The 22,011-nt window shown below is 43.5% G+C and overlaps 1 protein-coding gene across 5 annotated transcripts in view; it reads left to right on the top strand.

Moving 5' to 3' along the window:
* The window catches only part of PLXNA1 (plexin A1), a 342,839-nt gene that overhangs the window by 220,023 nt on the left and 100,805 nt on the right, over positions 1 to 22,011 (top strand). For all 5 annotated transcript variants that reach the window (XM_044451657.1, XM_044451658.1, XM_044451661.1 and 2 more), the window contains 2 exons: positions 2,906 to 3,020; positions 11,867 to 12,067. In XM_044451657.1, coding sequence (XP_044307592.1) covers positions 2,906 to 3,020; positions 11,867 to 12,067 — 316 coding nt within the window. The remainder of the gene's footprint in view (positions 1 to 2,905; positions 3,021 to 11,866; positions 12,068 to 22,011) is intronic.

Below are 22,011 nucleotides of genomic sequence, written 5' to 3' on the forward strand. Positions count from 1 at the left end.
GAGGAAGAAAGGTGGGATATTAATATAATAAAAGTAATATTTGTGTGTACTGTTAAACTGGCCTTTTGTTTTGAGATAAAAAGTGAATAACATGGAAACATGGAAATGACTTCTAGCAAGCAGTTTATTAATTGCTTATGAGTTTAGGCAATTACAAGCTGCCACAAGTAGTTAATAGTGCATAAAACTCTAGAGCAGGTCCTTATTGGATCACTGAGGTCCCAGAGGCTACGTCTTTTTCTTGGTGTTACACAAGCATTATGGGCTTCTTTTTCTAGCCCAATTCATACATTCAGTTTGGTGGCATAAGCAAGTGGTAAGGCAAATCTGCACTGGGTTGTGTTTATACTGGTGTGCTCCATTATATGTACAGTTGGAGCCTAACCCATATTGGCAGCAGCATCAAAGGAGCTGAGCAGCGGTGCATTCAGAAGGATGCTAACTAGAAGTTGTAATCGGAGGAACAAACATCTAATTACTTTTACATGAACCTAGCTCAACTGAAAAAGACTCAGCCCAACACATCTCACTGCATCAGTCTCTGTTTCCAAAGTGATAACTCTTGAGAACAGTGAGTGAAGCCTGCTCTGATCCAGCTTTCTAGTAGAGAACCTTTTACCTGTTTGCTCACCTGAACTGCCACCTCTATGCCTTTTCTTTCACTGCTTGTCTATTAGGATTCATAATTGTTGCTTTAATAGGTGACAGTTGAAAACACAGCACAGTTAGAGCAAAGTTTTGTATTCTGCATAGTGTTATTGCTTGTGCCATCAATTCGTCCTGACTTATGGCAACCCTGTGGTGAGTGCCCTCCAAAATGTCCTTGCCTTGACAGCCCTGCTTAGCTCTTCTAAACTCAGGATGGTGGTGTTCTTTATGGAATCAATCCATCTTGCAGTTAGTCTTCCTCTTCTTCAGCCTTTGACTTTGCCTAGTGTTATTGGCTTCCCCAATGAATCTTGTGTTCCTGTGATGTGCCCAAAATATGACAGCTTCAGTTTCGTCAGCTTCCAGGGCAAGTTCTAGTTTGATTTAATCTAAAATCCACTTGTTCATCTCTCGCTCTCTGTTCAAGGTATTCACAAAGCTCTCCTCCAGCATCATTTAGAGTGCATCAATTTTTCCTGGCAGCTTTCTTCACTGTCAAGCTTTCACACTCACACATTGTGATTGGGAATACAATAGTGTGGATGGTCTTGGCCTTGGTCTCCAGTGAAATATCCTTTCTAGTTCCTTCATTGCTGCTGATCCAAGTCTCAGTCTTCTTCAGTTATCTTTGCTGCAGTCTCCCTTTGAATTGTGAATTAAGCCAGTCAATGAAAAATCTTTCACAATTTCGATTTCTACATTTGGCTATTATACCCATATAATTGGGCTCTTGTGTACTAAAGACTGGGAGATATTGTTTCTAGGGGTCTTTGTTGGATGTTTCTAGCTTAGCACAAAAACCTGCAGCTATCACCACCAAGAAGGACACAGTCACTTTTAAAAACAAAAATGAGACCTAACTGGTCCACTTGATTTTTCCCATACAGATTCAAAGGGAAAGAGCTCTGAACCCATTGTATGGATAAACTGAGGCAAGTAAGAGTGAACAGACAAAGATCTTAAGAAGAGTGCTTTGCCATCCTCTGCTGTTGTTCACACTGGGGAGAAGGGAGTTAATTTACTTTTGTCAGCACATACAAGAATGAATAGAACAAATGTTACTTTTTCTTCAAAGATTGCACAATTTAAAACATGACCCTTGTAAGAAGATGCTGAGTGGGGTCATAAGAGTTAGGAAAAGAATTTTCAAGGCTAGAGACTAGCACAAATGGGAAATACACAAATAAGATCTTGGAGAAGAAATCAGTCCTTATCTGAACACATGAAAAAAATAAATGGATTGAAACTTGTGACCAGAGAAGGGAGAGGCATCGCACACACACACGCACAGAGAGAGTGTGGCGGGGGGGGGGGGGAGAGGAAATCAAAGAAGAGGTTTGTGGTATGTTGCTGCTTAACCAGCTGAAAGACATTACAGTCCCAAAATGCAAATCTGACCCAAACATTTGGCAACTGCATAATTTTTGTATGAATGAATCTGCATTGAGGCTCAAATACTTTTCATCTTGCAGTGCAGGGCTCTTGCTTTGCCTTCTGTTCATGCCTTTCATGAATTTAAAACCGGAGCTCAAAAAGTCTGTGATTCAACCCACGTGCAGACAGCTGGCGAGGAAATAATCCCTGGCGAGATCACGGGGGTGCACTTGTGACCACAGGAATGGCATTATAGGGCATATTGTGAGGAGAGGGCACTTGGTGCAGGGATTAAGGAATGCGTTAGGCTGTGACGTTTGTGGTATCTGTTTATGCACGCGTTGGTGGTGGTGCCTCACTAGCAGGGGTGCTTTCGAGTCAGTACTGACCTCAGTTGCCCCTGCATGGTGCTAAGGGCATGGTGCTGCTGAGAATGATGTGCATTTCTCCCAATGCCTTATTGTTATCCTAGGGGATTTTGTGGTGTTTTTTCTTGGTATAATAGTGTGGCTTAGATAGCAAAGGCAATGCTAGACATTTGGCTGAACCCCTCCTGGTGCTTCTAGAAAAAGCTGGGATGTCGGCACTTATGGCCGTATTAAGATGCTTGTAGGCCCGATTTCAGGCCCCATAAAGCCTCCTCTCCACAAGCCCTCTTGCGGAATGCAAGCACGTTCGCTTTGTATAGGTTCCCACGTACTGCTGGGCAGTTGCTGCCTCCCTCTCACTCATGAACCCTTGCGCTTGGCTCAGCCAGTTTGTTGGATGCTACATAAGAGACTCTGATCCTGTGTTTTCAAGAAAGGAAATGGGGGGACGTTGCCTATCACTTCATGAGATGCTTCTAGAGATATTTACATTACTTTGTGTTCTTTTCTTGCAGTTGTCTATCCTGTGTAAATGGGTCCTTCCCTTGCCACTGGTGTAAATATCGTCATATTTGTACTCACAATGCAGCAGACTGTTCCTTCCAGGAAGGGCGTGTCAACATGTCTGAGGTAAGCTACCCAGTTTGCCTTGGCCACTCAGTTTTGTCAATCCTTGCTTAACTCTTCTCATCCCCTTCCTCATAACTCACCTCCTTGATGTTATATTCAAAACATTCACTGGAATTAATAGTACCACCTGGCCCGGCACTGGGCAATTTCTGTCTAGAGTTCTGTTCTGGGCATCTGTATCCAAACTCAGGATGGGGAGGGGTCAAGAGAAAACCACGAAGATGAGACAGAATCTAGAAGCAGGTCATGCTAGAAAAAGTTGAAGGACCTTGGCAGGGTTAGTTGATGAACGAGGACCAGAAGGGAGGGGTGTAGGGAGGTTGTTGACAGTTTTATTCTCACTGCAGAAGGAAGAGAATTGTTCATCCTAGTCACTGCTAGGATTATAAATACGATGCCATACTACAGAAAAGAAAGTTTTAGTTCCTCTTTGACATCTGTACAAATGCCTTGTCAATCACCCTCATCCTGAAAGTATTTATGGAAGCAAGTCCTACTGGGCTTGGAAGAATCTACTAACAAGTAAGTGTGCTTTTAGGTTGCCATCCCAAAGCGTTTCAAAATCTGATGCAGACACTCAAGCGAACATGGCACTTCCTGGATTAGTGCTGAGCTTGTGGTTCCTTTGTGTGATGTAATGCACAGGCTAACTGTGAAGAGAAACCTTTCAGTCCCAAGAGGATTTTGCTTCCTTGTTCTTTTGTGACTTCCATCTTACCTTGGTGCATAGCCATTGTGTAAGCCATTAAGACAGAAGCCTGCAGGCCAGAACATTCATTTCAAATAGGTCACTGTTACACTCTGTATGGTCCTTCCTTCTTCTCCCTGACTCATTTTTGTCAGCCTGACAATTGGACCCTCAAGCACATCATTCACTCTTTTTCTGCTGTGTTGTCAGAAAGTGTTTCTTCAACAAATCTGAGTGTTAAGTATGGACACATTTTTCATTTGGCAACTAACCTGACTTTCAGGGGAGACCTGTGCAGGATTAATCAACAAACATTGTACAATATCAAATGTTCTTAAGGTGACTTAAATATCTGCTGAGGAAACCACTACTTTCTAAAAACTATTATATATTTCATAAAATGTGTGCTTTTTCATCCAACTCTGGTTAATCTGAGTGATAGAAAGTTTGAATTGTCAAGAAGATCAGTGATTCTAAGTGGCAAGCCACCTGCCCTGCAGAAATGAGCCAGCATGAAGCCAATTTTGCTTGCAAACCTTAATTTCTAATCCTTTAATCATTTGTAGCTTGAGCACCAATTCTTTCAGAGTCCCAGGCAGAGCGTGGCTTTCAGATTTTAGGGGGACAAGGTGTGCTTTGAGTAATTGAGTATGCTGGGTAGTGAACTTGGGATAATGGAATGATCACTGCTGTGGCTGTGTATTTTGTAATGGATTTCTTCCAGAGTGAAATGTGGCCCCCCGGAAAAAAGAACTCTCCTTTTGCTTCTCTTGCATTTGCCTTCAAAACTCAAACATTTGGATATATCTGGTGATGGATTCTCTTGAGGAATTTTGCGATTTGGTCTTGTCATCAGGATGCAAAAGAAATCATACTCCTTTGAAGGGACACTGTGGTTCATAAAGGACCCTGTTCCTATAAAAGGACCCTATTCCTATAAACCTCATGCTATAATATAGTTTATAGTCTTGTAAGAAGCCATAAGACTTTGCTGCCATTTCTTTTAGGCTGCAACTAACAAGTCTTAGGGCCAAAGAGGCATGTCAGAGTCCTGTCATGAGTGCCACATCTTTCTGCCAGTGCACAGTTGCTTGTGGCAGGGGAGTTTAGAGTGGGCAACATGGCTGCTCTTTCTGAAATGCAACATGACGTGAGCAAAGCTGGGCTTGGAGAGGGTGATCGAATGTAAAGCCAACCTTGTGCCTGAGACTTCATTGTCTGATCTGGCCCAGACGTACGTCTGCAGGCATCCAAGAATGCCCTCTCCCCTGCTGCTGCTTGGAAGTCTTTCTGTGTTTTTCCTAACTAGATAACATAAACTTGACAATGCAAACCTAGGAAACAGCTCTTCTCTCTCCCATAAATGCAAAATCATGATCTAGCATTTCAGGGCCAAATGGCCAGTGTTATGTGGGAAAAGCTTGAATGCTAGCAACTTTGTCCATTTTAGGGTTTACCTAAAAGTATGTCTTTTAGTTTCTCTCTCTGGGCGTATGCAATTTATGTGGTTTAGTGTAAGGTTCCCCCTTCCCCTTTGACAGCTCCTTCCCCCCCTCCTTCACCTTTCTAGTTACATGGTTGTATTTGAAAGAGATACATTGAAAAAGAGAAATTTAGGTCCTTAGTAGCTAGTTTTAACCATCCAGTTTTTCAGAGTACTTGTCTGTCTGTCTTCTCAAATGTCAGATTCAATCCATCTGAAATATGTGAAGCAATCACAAGAAAAGAGTATCTCTGAACAGATGCAGAATTCCATTACCTTACAGCTTCGCAACCATCACAGCCTGTGCCAGTGAATCTAGGATTGGGCTTGAGGCCTTGTACGTTCTTTTAGAAATGACTTGCTCGATTCTTCTCTCTCCTCTGGCATTCTCTAGTCCACCTTTTTCAAGAGAGACATTTCTTCTAATCTATGACATGTCTCTTAATCTCATTTTAAGACTTAACCAGCCATCATGCATTGTTTGGCCTGATGGCTAGCAGTTTCCCCTTTCTGCTTGGCCCAGTTCAGTTTCTTCCAACTTTGAGTGAGGAGCAGTGTGACCTCTGGGCACAGCCTGACTCAGTGTTTAGCTCTTAGTCCTTGCTTGTTGCGATTCCATTCCTTTCATGGGTTGCTCTGCGCAGGGCAGTGCTCTCCTCAAGGTTTTGTGCTGTGATCCGCAGTACTATGGCCAGCTTGACAGCTCCTGCTTTGTGTTAGATGATTCCCATTCTAATCCTTTGCTCTGAGTGCTGGCATAGCAGAGGGGCCCTCAGCTATATTTTTCACTTCTGTCTCCCTGTGTCATTTCCCACCGTGACTCCTGTCTTGCAGCCACTCCAGGCTGATGAGTGTCGCTCCAGATTGAAGAGGTTGAGCTTCTGGCAATGAACAATTAATTCCCCCCTTCTCCTCCACCCCACCCTTTGTCATCTCGGGGAGTGCAGGCCCTCCAGGAAGACACCACGGGAGATTGGCAGTTACTCATCCAGCACCAGCTACCAGCACCATGATTGCTTTTGCAGGGGCTAGAGATGTGGGAGGAAAGTCGGGATTTATTTTAATTACCATGGGTCAGATTCTGTCAGCTGCTACTAACAGTGGCAGCCACAGCTAAAGTTAGTGAGCCTGATCCTGTTCACATGGAAAAGAACTGAGGAGCTGGATGAAAGGGGCATTGCTTTATAGACCCACTTGATAGGAGGGTTGCTACATCAGCTTTTGGTAAGCTGTGCCTTCATGCTTTCTGAGAGCTGCAGCAGGACTGGCTGCTTTTCTGAAGTAGAACTTACGTTGGAAGAACATAGACAGTGATTAAAGTCTCTTTGTTCTGAACCTGGAAGATCACATGTGGGCCAAGCCTCTGTGATAAACCTGGCCCCAGAAATAAAGAGCAAGCAAGCACCCTGATGTATGCAATACCCACTGAACCTACTCCCTCCCTTAGCCCTTTAGGGCTGAAATAATGAACAGTGCATGACAAGAGTCTAGCTATTGTACTGCTCTGTGTTCACTCATGCTCATCCAGAGTTGCCAGCTGGCAGGAAAAAATAGGTTGAAGTGCTCCTGTGTCTTTAACAGAGATTTGATATGTAAAAATTAGCAGCTGAAGCTTTCCATGCTTAGTGCTAAATTATTACCTGTACCTGTTCATTGCTGCAGATCAAACCGCTGATAAAACTGCACGGATCAGTTCAGAAATTGGCATCCCTAGGCTGAGCTAATTTTAAGAGGTTCAGACAAGCTGATCTGAACTTGTTTCTTCTTCAGATACGGCCTCAGTCATTCCTATTTCTGTAGGGAAGCAGGACAGACAAAATACCACTAGGCTTATGCTCTTAGTGGTAGGTTGCTATGGATGGAACAAACAAGCCTTAGTTTTCACTCCAGACATCTTATTCTCTCATGACTTCCAAAATTAAGCTTTTAAAGTGGGACCTCTGAATACATTCTTGGTACCTCATGCATATGTTTGAGGACAGATTTAGGATAGAAATGCATCCTACTCTTCGGATGCTGTCTTTCCACAAACATAGGATTAATCCTTAGTGCTATTTTAGGCAAACCTTGGTCTGGCTGAATTGCAAGTTGTCTGTACCTTGTGGGTTTTGGCCAGAGAGGTGTAATGGAAAGCTTAAATGCAGTGCCCACACAGGCCCTTAACCCTTTCTCACTTGCTTCTCATTCAGTGTTTCTTAAATTCATGCTGCAAATTAAGGGTATACCAGGCAGCAGTACCTGGACAGATAATGTGTGTGCACTGTATTTGAAAGAGAAAAATAGAGGGGAGTGTTATGTTATGTTATGTTATGTTATGTTATATGTCAGGGGCTTGCTCTGGCCATAGGGTTCTGTAGTTTAGTACATTGGGAATATTCATTGGAACAGCACGGCAGCATCAGAGAAGGATTCCCCTGACCTTTTATTGCATAATTCTATTTGCCTTTGAACAGATGTTGTGCTGAGGCTTCTCTGTTGCCTCTGTGAATTGTGTGTCCTAATTCACTTGGTTTTGAGACTTTTTCCCTTGTTGTCCCATAAATACACAGCATTATGTTTGTTTGTATGTACAGCAATTCTTAAAATAACAGAGATCCTTGCTTAGATAGCGGGACTAAATTTCTCTACTTCATGCCTCAGCTGTTCAACTATTTAAAAAAACCCAACAATTCAAGACTTCTGAATGGTCTGTGATTCAGATACTAGGACAAAATTATATCCTAATAAAACAAGATTTGTTGAGTTTGCAGGCAGGACAGAGGAATGCTTATTTTTGAACTGTTGAATGCATACTTTCAAGGCAGGTATTTAATATGGAGAATTCTAACAAATTGGAATTTAAATTTTAAATTCAGGGACATAGCTAAAATAGAGAAGCAAAAGGAAATTATTGTCTTAAGTCAAAGGTGGGGAGCTGGATTGGTCCTGGGGCCATACTTGGAGTGGGAGGCCATTCTCACATATGAGACTGGCAGGTATGTCTTAGAACAGAGGCAGACAGCATGGTATCCCATGCTAGTCACCTTTTTTAAACGTGCAATGCTTTTGTTTTCAGCGGAGAAGGTAGGTGTAGGAGTATATACATGCCTGTGTGATAGATACATGATCTGCATCAGGGACAGAGACAAGGGGATAGGGAGGAATGAATTGGCTGACAGAGAGGAGGAGTTAGACATTTTCTTATTGTTCTCTTCAATCTTGAGAGCTGGCAACTTGCTTTTCGACTGGATGCTGACACTGACTCAGCACTCTTTCCAAATTTCAGTGCTTGTTGTCCCAGAAGAGTCAAACTGAACATATGCAACCTGGCTGAGCAGATGACATGCATGTGGAGTTTGTGCAAGGGAGTGTTCTCATTTGGCTGCTCCAGAGGAGTGAACATCTGGGGAAAGCCTGGCCAGCATCAGGGTCTCTCATATTCATATATATTCATATGGAGTAGTTTCCAGTCTGACCTCATGAGTGCTGAGCCGTGAAACTCTTTAGCAAAGGCTCTGAAGCACCAGGTGCTTCCTGTTTTTTAGCAGGACAGAATTTTTGCTGGGTGAGACACAGCTCCCCATGGACGCTGATCCTGTGACGTAGCAGGATTGCGTGGGCTCTGGCTCAAAGAGCCTGTCAGAAAATTGTGTACATGTTTGGGGAGGAAGGACATTAGCTTATGCACTGTATTTGCCTAGCCCTCTGTAGAGACATGTTTTGTGCTGGAATGTGGTGTTGTAAGTACTTTTGACCACTCTGTATGCAGCTGTGGCACTCATGCCCATGCATCTAGTTAGTTTACCCAAGGCATCCTGGAATAGGTAGAAGGATTAGCAAGGAGAAGAGAGAGCTGGTTGCATGTGGATTGCTCCTTCATGATAGCGGAACGGAACAGGCTGTTGAATTCATCTTGAAAGGCTTGAAGGACCTCGGACTCCAAGAAGACTGAAAAATTGCAGGGGCAGTGGGGAGAGATTTTCATTTTCAAACCAAGCTGTTTCATGGTTGTCTGTTGGGTTTTGTGACTTTGTGTTAGCCAGGGGAAGGAAGCAAGCATTGGTGGAGGGCATGTGTGGACCAGTAAAACTCTTTGAGATACCTGGTCCTTCTGTAGTTTGACAGAGTTCCAGGAATAGAAAGGAACACATACACCCCCACTGCTGGTTTTGCCTCTGTGAGGAGCTTTTTCCTGAAATGAGCCTTGGGTGAGCTAGACTAAACTTCAGCCTAGCCAGGGAAAAGAGTTGGTCTGCCACCTGTTGGAGCCTCTGATGAATAGGTCTTCAGGCTACCAGGCAGAGTTGCTTAGCCTGTAGCAGTTTGCTTCAAAACATGTTGTTCTCCCCACGCCCTGTTATTTAAAGCAGGGCTATCTTTGCCCCCCAAGTTGGCTGACCTGGGGATTGCATCAGGCTATTATCACCGACGATGTGCTCCTCTGGGATGTAAGGCTGTTTTCTTGCCTGGCCCTGTTTATTTTTATTCTTTCCTTACTCTCTTGTGTTCTACAGCCTGGCTTTTGGGAAGTCAGGGTGGTCCTCCGAGACAGCCTTGATGTTTGCCAAGCATGCTCTGGAGATTCTGCATACCTGCTTTTTCTGGGGTGCTGAACAGCCATGCAAAAGAGGGGGATGGTTCTGCCATGATGCGGGAGGCTAGCGGTCCTCATGCTCAAGTCAGGAATGCATTCTGCCTGAGTCAGGTGTAGCTGCTGCTTTCCAATAGGCATCCCCCTTTGCTTCCAGATGCTGGGACTGGTTGCCATTGATTATTCAGGTTTTACCTGGAAGAGTATGGGCGGTACTAGTGAGCCTTGCTAGGGAGACCTAAGTGCTGCTCTGAGAAGTTCCACATGCAGGTGATTTCCTTGTACTAGGACAGGGATGGTTTTCTAGGTCAGGCATGCTGAGAAAACCAGAGCTATTTTGTTCGTTTGCAAGGTTTCACATGCTTTTTTAGAGGTCTGGCAGCTCACATACTGGATAAGATCTTTAAACAGAGTAGCCTTAAACCTGCTTAATCTCTACCTGGAATGACAAGATTGCTTTTTTTATAGTTTTTATTCCTGCTTATAAATGAGACGTGCTAATTTTGTGTCAGCAGGGTCACTACATCTATAGGATGGTAACACACATGCTGTATGCTGGTATTTATTGCAGTGTTTGTGTCAGTCCTAAGGAGTTACAGGAAGCATTCAGTGGCAAAACCCCATTTTCTTCATTATGAACATGATATATTTGTGTCCAGTCCCATTTGCAAGGAAGTCAGGGTGTCATACATGGATTTTTGTTGTCTGTTTAGCCCTGCAAGGTAGGCTAGCAATAGTACATGGGCCAGTGCCACCTTGTAGGGTTCGTGGCTGATTGGACATTTAAACCTGGTATCTTAGTCTAATGTTCTGTCCACAGCATCACATTGACTGGCTCTGATGTTCAGTCAGGTTGAGTGATGAAATTCTCAGGAAACCACAGGTTTGGTGCAGGAAGATCCTTCCTTTTCCCGGTTTACAGCTGATGCCTGAAACAGGATTGTCCCCTCCACATTGTCCGTGTAGTCTAATATTGTTCCCCTTGCAGTAAATAGGCACACAAGCTACTGGTCAAATGGGCTGAGAACTTCAGCTGGACTAATAAACAAACCTGGGCACATGCATATCCTAATCATACCATCTTGGAGCCCCGTTAACCTCAGCTGTTATTTTGGTTTAAGAAATTAATCTGGAATAATGCGGGGGGGGGGAGAGAATAGCACACTAGCTCTTGCACTGTCTGTTGACATGAACATTACAGGGGCAAGGCACCTTCTTTCACATCGTACAGTGTCCCTTTCCACTGTAGTGGGTATAACTGTTTGCTCTGTATGATACAGAGCCAAGAAACGCTCGTCAACATATGTCTTGTGACTCTTTGTATGACTTCCAGTGTGGGCAACAGGGTGATGGTGTTAAGATTTCTGTTCTTCAAATGGGTGCATATCATATAGAAAGAGTGCAGGCCTTTGTGAATAACCTCCGTAGACGTATCTAGGAGTGTTTGCTTATAATCAGGTGAATGCAGCTGTGCTAGTTTGTGAACCGTGTGCTTTATTTCCAATGTTAAATGGTGTTGCTGAATGTAGAAATGTCAAGAATTGATCTGTTCTGAGGTCTGGATACAATGTTTACATGGTTCAGATGGGAGGCTGATCACAGGCAACACTGCAGGGCAAACACCATGATTTGGGGCCATGGAAGGGCTGGAGGAAGTGTCTTGATGGGTTGGGTGGTCAGTCTAAACTGATACACCTTTGGGAAGGAAGGGAGATACATGAAGAGGCTGACTTGGCAGAGTGACACTAGAACATTGGAATGTGATGGCAATAAGCTGGAAGACTCCATTAGCTAAAGTAGGTTGATGGGAATGAGAAGCTTATACGTTTGAGAGTATTCATTTGAGGTCAGCTGCCAGCAAAGTATATCATCTCAATGCTGAGCAAACTGTAAGCACTCAGTTTACTCTGCCAGAACTCCTGTATTTTGGATAAGGTTAGCATGCTAAACACCTGTTTTGCTGTGATCTTGTTGTGGGCTGATCATGACCACTGGAATGTGAAGATCCTAGTGTGGGCTATCGTGCCACTTAGTGGAGATGCAGATCTATTCCATGTTTTCTCTCTGCTGATTCAAAACCTGTCGTTTTTTCCACTTTCTCACAGGATTGCCCACAGATCCTTCCATCTACCCAGATATATATCCCTGTGGGTGTGGTGAAGCCCATCACCTTAACAGCCAAAAACCTGCCACAGCCACAGTCCGGACAGCGCAATTACGAGTGCATCTTCCATATCCCTGGTAACCCCACCCGTGTCACTGCCCTGCGCTTTAACAGCACCAGCATCCAGTGCCAGAACACCTCGGTGAGTCCACCGCGTGGAGCTTTCCTCTGAAAAGGCTGCTTTGGGGTAATATGGGAGGAGCCCTCTGTTTGCTTCTCATAAACATGTGGTCAGAAATATACAAAGCTCTGAAAGGAAATTCCGGGCTGTTTCCTTAGCATGTAAGATTTCTGAAACATCCTGTAGATCTCTGTTGAAGGGACATCCTGGTTCTTTCTTACTATTTCTAAACTTTTTGAAAAAGCAAAAAGTGTGTGTTCGCGGTGCTCATGTGGCCCTGGATGGAATCCTGATCCTTTCTCTGCTGTTGTGCCTTCCCTCTTTCCTATTTTGCAGTTTCTCTTTCCTGTCAATAGTGTGAAATTGTTCTGTGTAGGATCAACAGCCATCCCTTCCTCCACTGCTTGGCCAAAGCTTCCCAGGGGAATTCAGATGTGTTTTATGAGTATTTCCAGAGAAATCTGCTTATGAAAGCCAGGGAAACCTGCCTGGGCTTGAGCCAGCTTTACTGGTGTCCCAGAAGAGCTCTCTTATCCCACTCTAGCCTGCCTACACTCAGACTGATCCAAGTGTACTAATAGAATTTAGTTCATTCTTATTTCTATCCAGCATTGTATACCTTGCCACAGATACAGACATGGATAGATTCACTTCTGTGGAGTGTTTAGCAATGTTTTCTTCTCTCTCACCGATTCTGCCCATCTCATGCCACACATTCGCTGTCTGCTTGGTGTGATCGCTTCTTTTGCATTCAGACTGTGGTTACTAGTGACCTTAATTCTTGACCTCTTTTGTCCAAGCCTGGGCTCTTCCCCAACATTTCTTTAACACCAGACTCAGCAGATAGATTTGCCATCTGGGACAGGGCTGACCCTCTGTCTGTACAGTTCTGCTGACATAGCTTTGCATCAATATTCTAAGCCACAACGGCTTATCCAGAACTATTTTCCCAGTTAGTAACCACTTTCACTTTATTGTAGCCACTGTGCTGAAGGGGAGAAGGTTTTTCATTACAGTCAGGCCTCATCCGTGGTCTCATATGATGCATTCAGTCCTGGATGAATTCTCTGGAGAGAGCCCTCACCTTAAAGACTGGCAGGTCTAAAGGCTTAATCATCCTTTCCTCTATAGAGGCGTGCCATTCCTTGGCTGACCTGCTGGGCTGCCTTCCAGCTTCCACTCATTTACATGAGAGCCATCCCTCCTCTTCCAGATTCAGATTTAATTATTTTAAATATTCCCTTTTTGTTGCTTGCTCTGTGAAAATTCATTTATGTTACGATGTGAGTGATGTCCCCTGCTCTTCTGCCCTTAAGCACATGAGTGACATTGCAGAATTATGGAAGAGCTAATGTTTGCTTGAAATTAAATGGTCTTCCCTCCCTCCCTTACTCCCATTGTTGTCTGTGTCCTAAACTGAAGCTGAGCGCTCTTGGAGAGCAACATGTGCCTCTTTTGCTCTGGCAACCAACTTTTCCATGTACTGTTTAGACTGTTTGGGCCATGCTTGAATTGGATCCCCCCCCGCCCCGGTCTAATCATGCAGCGGATTGCATCCTAAAGGAATGAAATAGTCTCTAAACTTGAAATAGCAGAGAGTTAGCAAATAATCCTTAGGACAGCAAGAAAAACAAGCAGCAAAAAGAGGAAATAGTGGAGTTACAGATCCAAAAGAAAAGAGGATAGATACTATTGGTTTCATTAGCTAATAGATTTTGGAAATAACAAATTTTGGATTACAGGTTACATCTCTTATATCCCTGTTGTATTTGAGAGATCCTTCATATGTCACTAGAAGTTTGAGAAGAAGTTAGAAATTGATTTCCTTATGTTATATTGCATAATACTGAACTGTTAGATCTCCTCAGTTCCCCTTGGTACTTCACTAATGATACTTCCTTCTCTACTTTTATAGACAATATATGAGCTACATCTAATAAAGTCTATGCAGGATGTCTTGGGAAAGCTTCAGCTGTGATGTAAGAAACTAAAGGCATAAGACTAAACTGGGTTATTGAGACAGCTCTGCCTGAAATGTCTGGAACTGAAATGAAGGAAATATCCATGATGGATGATGCAGAGGATGAGAGAGAACGTTCTTCCTCCTCTCCCCACTTGTAAGGACAGATTGTCCCGTGCCCAATGACAAGGAGCCATTAGAGGCTGGTTGTTTGCAACACTGCTTCTTTGCCACTCTTCCACTCACCAACTTGGAGATGATTTTTCAGAGGTCAAGTGAGCAGCCATTTGCACAGCAGGAGGCCAGTTACACAAAATATCTGCTCAACTGCTGGAGTGCCATTGCGGAAACATATATGTACCCTAATCATAGCCTGCTTCCAGCACTTGAAATGGGGTTGATTAGGAAGCAGGGATAGTGGAGAGGGGGAAGCTGCTACTCGGCCACATTGATGCTTCAGAGGACCAGTAGGAAGGAAGGGGTTTTCTGACCTATTTCAGAGGATAAAGCAGCTGCTAAAATCATTTGTATCACATCAGCTGCACTTCTTACGGAAGACTCAAGCATAAGCCTATGATATATTTCACAATATGCTTATTTATTTAAAAAAAAGACTTGCCCTTCAAAAATATATTCTTGGTGTGTAGTTAAGAATCAGCATAAAGAAAACAGCACGTCATAGCATTATTAAAACAGTGGAAATAGAACAGGGGCATTTAGCAATTGTTTTACCAGAACTGAAAGCAAAGGGAGTTACCTGGTACTAGAATGACATAAAATGGTGCCAGTGAAAGTATTTCAAAACTGTCAGGATGGGTTTCCTAGGGTTGATAATGGTTAGCAGACTAGCAGCAGCATTCTAGGGTAAGCTAAGTGTTCAAGAAATCACCAAAGCCAGCCCCAAATATAATGTATTGCAGTATGTAGTTTTATTTTACTTGCAATATGGCAAGGATTGAGATTGGAACCAGCTGAGAGATCTGCAAGGGTGCTGTGACTAAGAAGACCCTGCTCTCTACACTTGCCAGCGTATTGTTAAATTCCTAACAGATGAATACTGAATCCTATTTCTGTTTTAGGATGGAGTCAGAACACAGAGCAGGGTGCATCATTTTCCTCCCAGCCCATTGGGACTGTGCACCTCACTGCTGCTATTGTCACACTACTGATTTTGCCATCAATATTTGAGAGCCCGTTAGCAGCAAACCCCAGTGATTTTCCTTTAAAATAAGGGGCACAGGGAATGCTCACTATGCTAGGAAGCAAAATCATGATCCTGAATTCTGTTCTTTTTTCCTAAGAATGTGTGTGCTTCCTGCATGCCTTGTTGTAAAAGAAATTGCAGCTTTCTGCTACTGCAGCAACAAGCCTGGCCATGGCAGCAGGTGGCAGGGCTGGCAAATAGAGTCAGGGCAGGGAGCTGCAGGGCAACCGCCTGCTTTAGAGTCCAGACTCAGCTTACTAGGTTTTGTCCATCATGAAGTCCAAATATATTCTCTGGATAAATGTGTGAGAAAGAGAGTAAGAAGGAGAGAGCATTTGAGCTCCTGAAAACTGCTTTTAAATATGCCCTGCCAGTACCTATCCCTGCTCTGTCCTAGTCATTTTACTGCTCTGGGGTGTTACCTATCTCCTGTCTTTGCTTCATTTGCAACTTCTTTTTATTTGAATTTGGAGAACAGTGTTTGTTTTGTTTTTTAGTAGGAAACACGAGAGAGAGAAAACGAACTGATCTTTGCAGCCAGTCTAGTATTCCCTCAACCCAAGATCCTAACTGTAAGCTATGTATGGTTGCAGCTACATTGCTTGTTCTTTCTTGAAGTCTCTACTTACTCCATTTCCATCCATGTTTTGAAATGATGAATCACAGGCTTGAATCCTGTTGCTACTGAGTATCCTCCATCCCATTATTTTTCCAGAAGATGAGCACACAGGGTCAGGGCCTTCCTCTCCAAATCTTTTCTTGAAATCTTCCCATTTCACTTTAGCACACAATTGAGCTTAGCTCACTCTCAAGAGATTTGGGATGTGTGTACTGAAGGACACTGTTTAACAATAAACACCATGGTTGAACAGTGGCAGAAGTGCGGGCTTAATGGGTCTTGAAGGTTGTATCTCAAATGAAGTCTGTAGGAGGGGAATCCTGTATCTATAACAACACAAAACCTGAAAGAAGAGAGAATATAGTATCTATAAGTGCGAGACTGGGTCAAGTATTAGAAGGACACGAGGTAACTTGAATTCTGCCTGTGCTGTTACTAGTTGATAAGACAATACTAAAGGAATGAATACCTTGGAATATTTTCAGAACAGCTGGTTGGATTTCTGTAGATTTTGCTTAAAGGCTGACTTGTAGCCATTTGGTATAAGGATCAGTGCAGTCACCCTCAGCTTCCTAGCCATTTGTACAATGGGAACACAGAGATGGCTGAATAGAAAAATAAGTCAATAGCTGGTATGTGGCAGATAAGTACTGTTAATAATGAAAGCAGTCATACAGAGGTCCTGAAAGGAGAATTCAGACTTCATATTGGTGTCAAATAACCCAGTGATACAATCCAGGAAAAGTTAGTGCATATGGACTATCTTGCACACATACCTATGAATTCCCATTGATGTACTTGAGTCAACAGTGTGATGTGGTGGTCAAGAGGGCAAATGCCACCTTGGTTGCATAGCCAGAAGTGTGACTTCTAGATTGAGAGAGGTATTCCTACCACTTTATATGAATCTGGTGTGCCCGCAACTGGAGTACTGTGTTCAGTTCTGGGCTCCACGTTACAGGAAGGATTTAGCCAGCTTAGAGTCAGTGAAGTGTAGGGCCACAAGGATGGTGGCTGGATGGCAGGGAAAGCCATATGAGGTGAGACCGAGGGAACTGGGTCTTTTCAGGCTGGAGAAGAGGAGACTCTGAAGGGATCTGTTAGGGACATATACGTGAGGGGGTGTCACACAGAAGTGGATAGAGACCTGTTCTCCCCTTCAGAAGAAGGCAGGATGTGCCCCACGGGAGCCAAGCTCGGGGAGCCAAGGTTCAATTTGGATGTCAGGAAGTATTTCCTGACAGTTAGGACCCCAGGGGTATGGAATGGACTTCCATGGGAGGTGGTTGAAGCCCCATTGGTGAGGGTGTTCAAGGATAGGCTAGACACACACATGGTAGGCATGTCATGACAGGAGCTGGCTGGACCCGGGGGTCAGACTAGATGGCTTGGGAGGCCCCTTCTGACTCGCTCTGTTTCTATGTTTCTTTGTCATTTTGTGGAAGAACTTCAGCCCTGAGTGTGAAAGGGACTTCTCTCTGATGAGAATGCTGCCCCATGCCATTTCATCAGCATAACTGCTCACATGTACAATATGTGGACTATAGGAACTTGTCTTAAGCCCTACAAAATTGAATGGAACCTGAAGTGCAAAACATGAATCTCAGAATTGTCTCGACACTCTTCATGACTTTCCATTTTTGGCAGAGGATCCTGGTTGTATGGCCGCAAGACCCTTGCTGTCCAATTTCTGTTTATGCCTTTTCTTTTCCATTTGACTTACAAGTACCTGTCGAAAACAAAGCCAGTCCTGTTGTTGTTAAAGTTAATTTGTGGTTTTCAGTTGCTTGACATGTGAATCCCTCATCTAAAAGTTCTTATTTATTTGGATTAATTCTTATTTCCTTTATGGCTATTGACATAGCAGACTTCAGTGATATCAATATATAATTTCATTTTTACAACCTCACTGTTCTAAAACTCTCAGATGCAAGAATCTGTTCATGCCTCCAAGGGACACGAGCATTCTTAACATTTAAAGGCAGCTAGCCAGGCAGATTTGAAGCCTCCACATTCACACTTTTCTGTTTTTTCTCTATTGTCTGCTTTTCCTCAGTCCATCTGGTTTGATTGTATTACTTCACTCTTAACAAAGTCAGAAAACTTTGCAAAGTGACATGTAGACTTAGAAAGCAGCTCTTGATTTGTATACTGTGTTCTTCTTCTATGTGTCTGGACATCTAGAATGTGATGCAGTCCTTTGAGTCAGAGCTACTGTTATTACTTCCTGCATAATTCACGTATGGAATTCTCTACCACAAAATGTGGTGATGGCATCACTGATTTAAATGACTATTTAAAACATCTAGACAAATCTGTGGAGTTTAGGTCTATCAGTGTTCATTAACTCCAAATGGATCTTCCATGTTTCAGGATAATTTATCTCAAAATTCTGGGAATAAGCCGGCATGGGTTATTGCCTTCATGGATATGTGAACGCATTGCTTTCATGCTTGAATTGGTTGCAGCTTGGAAACATCTGGTCAGCTTAGCTCATCTGGCCTTTCAAATGGCCTTTGACAAAATCCCTCATTAAAGACTTCTTCATAAATTTAGCAGTTATGCAATAAGAGGAGAGATATGTATTGTACAGTCTGTACCGGTTATTAAGTGAACTTTGTAGTAAACTTTGTCAGTCTCTGTAAGAGACTGCTAGGACTCACCAAGTCATTCTCACACTGTGGACGCAGTTTCCCAAGCAGCTAGGTGACATGGTAGGTTGTCTGAGAGGGCTTCCAGTCAGTAAGGCTGGGCTAGTCCAGCTGGGGGAGAGTGGAACTGCATCAGCAACAGCTGGGGCTCATCCCAAGCAGGCTATTAAGTGCTGGGATGTGGCAGGAGGCTGGTCCTGGAAGGAATGTTGTATGCCACACCAGATGAAGGTGGGGCTGATATATACATTAAGTGCAAAGAAAATAAGATCATAACCCAGTATGTCCGATGTCTTTTGAATGATCATTTGTTTTATAGGTAGAAAATAATAAAAACTTGAAAACTGCAAGAAAGGGGAAGATCCCTCCTGCAGTCCTCAGCCCTGGCTTCTTCTGGCAAGGAGTCTGGAAGGACCTGGCAGGGAGAGATGAAGGAGCTGCTGGTACAACCAAACGTAAACCTTAATACCTGGCATAGAAGCAGTCAAAGCCTCAAGTACAGGGAGACTGGGGAAGCCTCTCCTGTAGGAACAAGCAAGCCTTGTTCCAGAGAGGCATGCCACCAGGAGGGCAAGTACTTCACACCCAGATAGTTGGACATTTTGGGCCTGCCGAGCTGGGAAGAGGGGAAGGGAGGCTTATGACCTTACCCTGAACAAAACCTCTAGGCTGGCAGGGCCTCAGTACAGTAACTAGAGGCAAAGACTTACAAATAAAGGCTGTTTGAGTTTACCTTAAGAGTCCTGCGGATCAGGAGGCTGTGGAAGACGGTGGGTTCCATGAACCCCTTCCTGTGGGTGGTTCACCATGTCCAAAAGCCTAAATACTTTCTTGGAGCTGTGCCAAAGCCTTATGGATTTATCTTGTTAGGAAGAGCAGCAGAGATAGAATGGCCAGGGAAGGTCACTTCCAGACAACTATCATAAAGCCTGCCTTTGTGGTGAGAATGAACCCATTTGCCTTTCTGGAGCAGCTTTGCTTCCAGGAAGTGGTGGTGGTGGTGGTGGGAGCCTGGGCATCTACTTGACTGACTCTGTGGTAGTGGGAGAAAGTAACTCATCAGATCCATGCAAGAGGCATGGTCTTTCATTTTTGGCCTGAGGAGAGGAACTGGTGCGTCACTCTCGGAGGCACGTTTGCAGGCTCACAGAGCAACCCCCTGCCTATTCAGGGCACTGGGACAGCCAGTGAAGAGGGTAATATTAGCGTTCTTTCACTTGTTTATATTCTGCGTCCATATTTTATCACTGTATTAAAAACCTGTATATCATCCTTGACACACATGGTATCATTTCTTGTGCCAGTACAGGGCAACCCTACTGTGGTGATTACAGTATTCAACTGGAGACCTGGGAGGTCCAGAATTTAGTCCCTGCTTAACCCTGAAGCTCACTGGGTGACTTTGGGACGGTCACTCATTCTTAGCCTATCCCACCTCACAGGGTTGTTGTCAGATGCAGTGGAGAAGGACTATGTAAACTGCTTTGGGTTCCTTGCGAGAGGAAGAAAGTGAGATATAAATATTAATCTTGTAATAATTTCTAAGTATCTTCATATGTGCAATGAGGTGCTTTGGTTGGACCAGCCCTTGGAGTTAAAACACGTTCCTCTTATGAATCAGTAACTGGTTAAAGACCAGAAAGCAAAATGTAGGAATAAATGTTAAATTCTCCCAAGTGAGGCATATAAATAGTGGGATCACACAAGGACCTTTATTGGGACGAATTCTTTTCATGGGGCAGGATCAGCTGCTCTTAAGAGGAAAAATGAATAATAAAAAAGTCACTACAGCTGGACTTGTCAAGTTTAGAGAAAAGATGAATGAGGGGACACATAATAGAGGTGTAAAAAGTTATGCATGGTGAGGAAAAAGTAGATATGGAGACATTTTTTCCCTCTCTCACAATATTGAATTTTGCTATCATTCTGTGAAGCTGATTGGCTGGAGTTTCAGGATAGATAAAAGGAAGTTCTTCTTCACACAGTGACTATTTAACCAATGGAATTTGCTTCCACGGAATGTATTGATGGTCTTTAAAGAGGGCTGGGCAACTTCAAGGAATGTAAGGCTATCTGTGGTTGTTAGTTCTGACAGTTACGTGTGGTTTCCAGTGTGCACCTCTACATGAGGTGCTGGGGAGTGGCTGTGGCAGGGGGCTGTGGCAGTCCTGCCTGCTTGTGTATTCCTGCAGGCAGCTGGTTGACCCCCGTGTGCTGAGAACGCTGGGTGACATTGGGTAACTTTGGTCTTCGGCAGCATGGCTTTTTTACGTTCCTATATAGTACGTTGGAGTGCCTTGGGCCTGATCTTGCTGGGATGTTCTTACTGAAGGTAGTTCAGATTCTTTCTCTTCAGACCTGTGTTGCATCCCCCAAAGAACAACGGATAAAGGCTGACATGACTTGACTACAATCAGAACAGTTTTCTTGCCCGGAAGGTCTTACTTGGGGGAATTCCAATGCCTCTGTTATGGGCTGCATTTCCTCAGTTGCTTCCCCTGCCTGCTATTGCCTCTGTGGCGATTGAACCCTCTTGGAAAGGAACTTTTTGATGAGCATAATCACCTGCTGAGCAGTGCCAGTGATGCCATCCGTGAGAACTAAGACCTGCCCTCCTTACACCATTTTATGATGGAAGTGTTTGGCTGGTGGGGAAGGAAGGAGGAAGGAATGCCAGCAAGGTTTAAGATTTTCCTTTTCAGCAATGCCCTTTAAAAGAAAAAAACATTCCCACCTGCAGCAAAGTCTGTCCTGTCCTTAGCTGTTGCCCATTACACGGGCAAAATATTGGGCTGATGCTGATCCGCCTTGGCTTGAGGATAGCCTTTGCAGAAGGTATCTTTTTTAAGGTTCAATCATGACTTTTTCCTGCGGGCATGTAGAGTTAGAGGGGCATGTCTGAGCTCAGTTGCTCATTTAATGCTTTGCAAGGTAGGAAACCAGTTACCTAAGAGATTTTGCCATACATTTTTAATTTACATATTTAAAAATTCATATTCCACCTTTTAAATGATGAACAGCTTCTCAAAGCTGTTGACAAACAATAAAAAGCAATAGCAGTAATTAAATGTGTATTAAAATATATAGCAAAAACAAAACACCTTTTAACTGCAGTCTTACATTTTACTTCCCAAAGGTGTATAAATATAAAATTATATATGTGTATTCCTGTATATGAGTGATAGACAAATATAAATATACAATAAATATCTATTCCTTTAAAAACCTGCTTGTGTCCATTTTGGATTAGAATTTGAGGGGTCTTATTATGACTGGGAACTGAGACTGTGGAAATGCTGCACTTGAGAAATATACGGCTATAGAACTAGGTGAATTTATAAGGGAAGGAGACTTGCAAGCAGTGATGGAGAAAAATAATGCTAGGCAGGGAGAAAGTGAATGTAAAATCAAAGCAGATGTCAAGCCCAGGAGTGCATGCGTGTGCACACACGTGCATGTGTTGGTATTTTACTGAGCCTTGAGTACATTTATAAGGTTCCATAAATCATAAACACAAGGCTCTATTATGAA

This window comes from Varanus komodoensis, unplaced genomic scaffold (genome assembly GCF_004798865.1).
Source record: "Varanus komodoensis strain SLA01 unplaced genomic scaffold, ASM479886v1 scaffold6_2, whole genome shotgun sequence".
NCBI classification, from domain to species: Eukaryota; Metazoa; Chordata; class Lepidosauria; order Squamata; family Varanidae; genus Varanus; species Varanus komodoensis.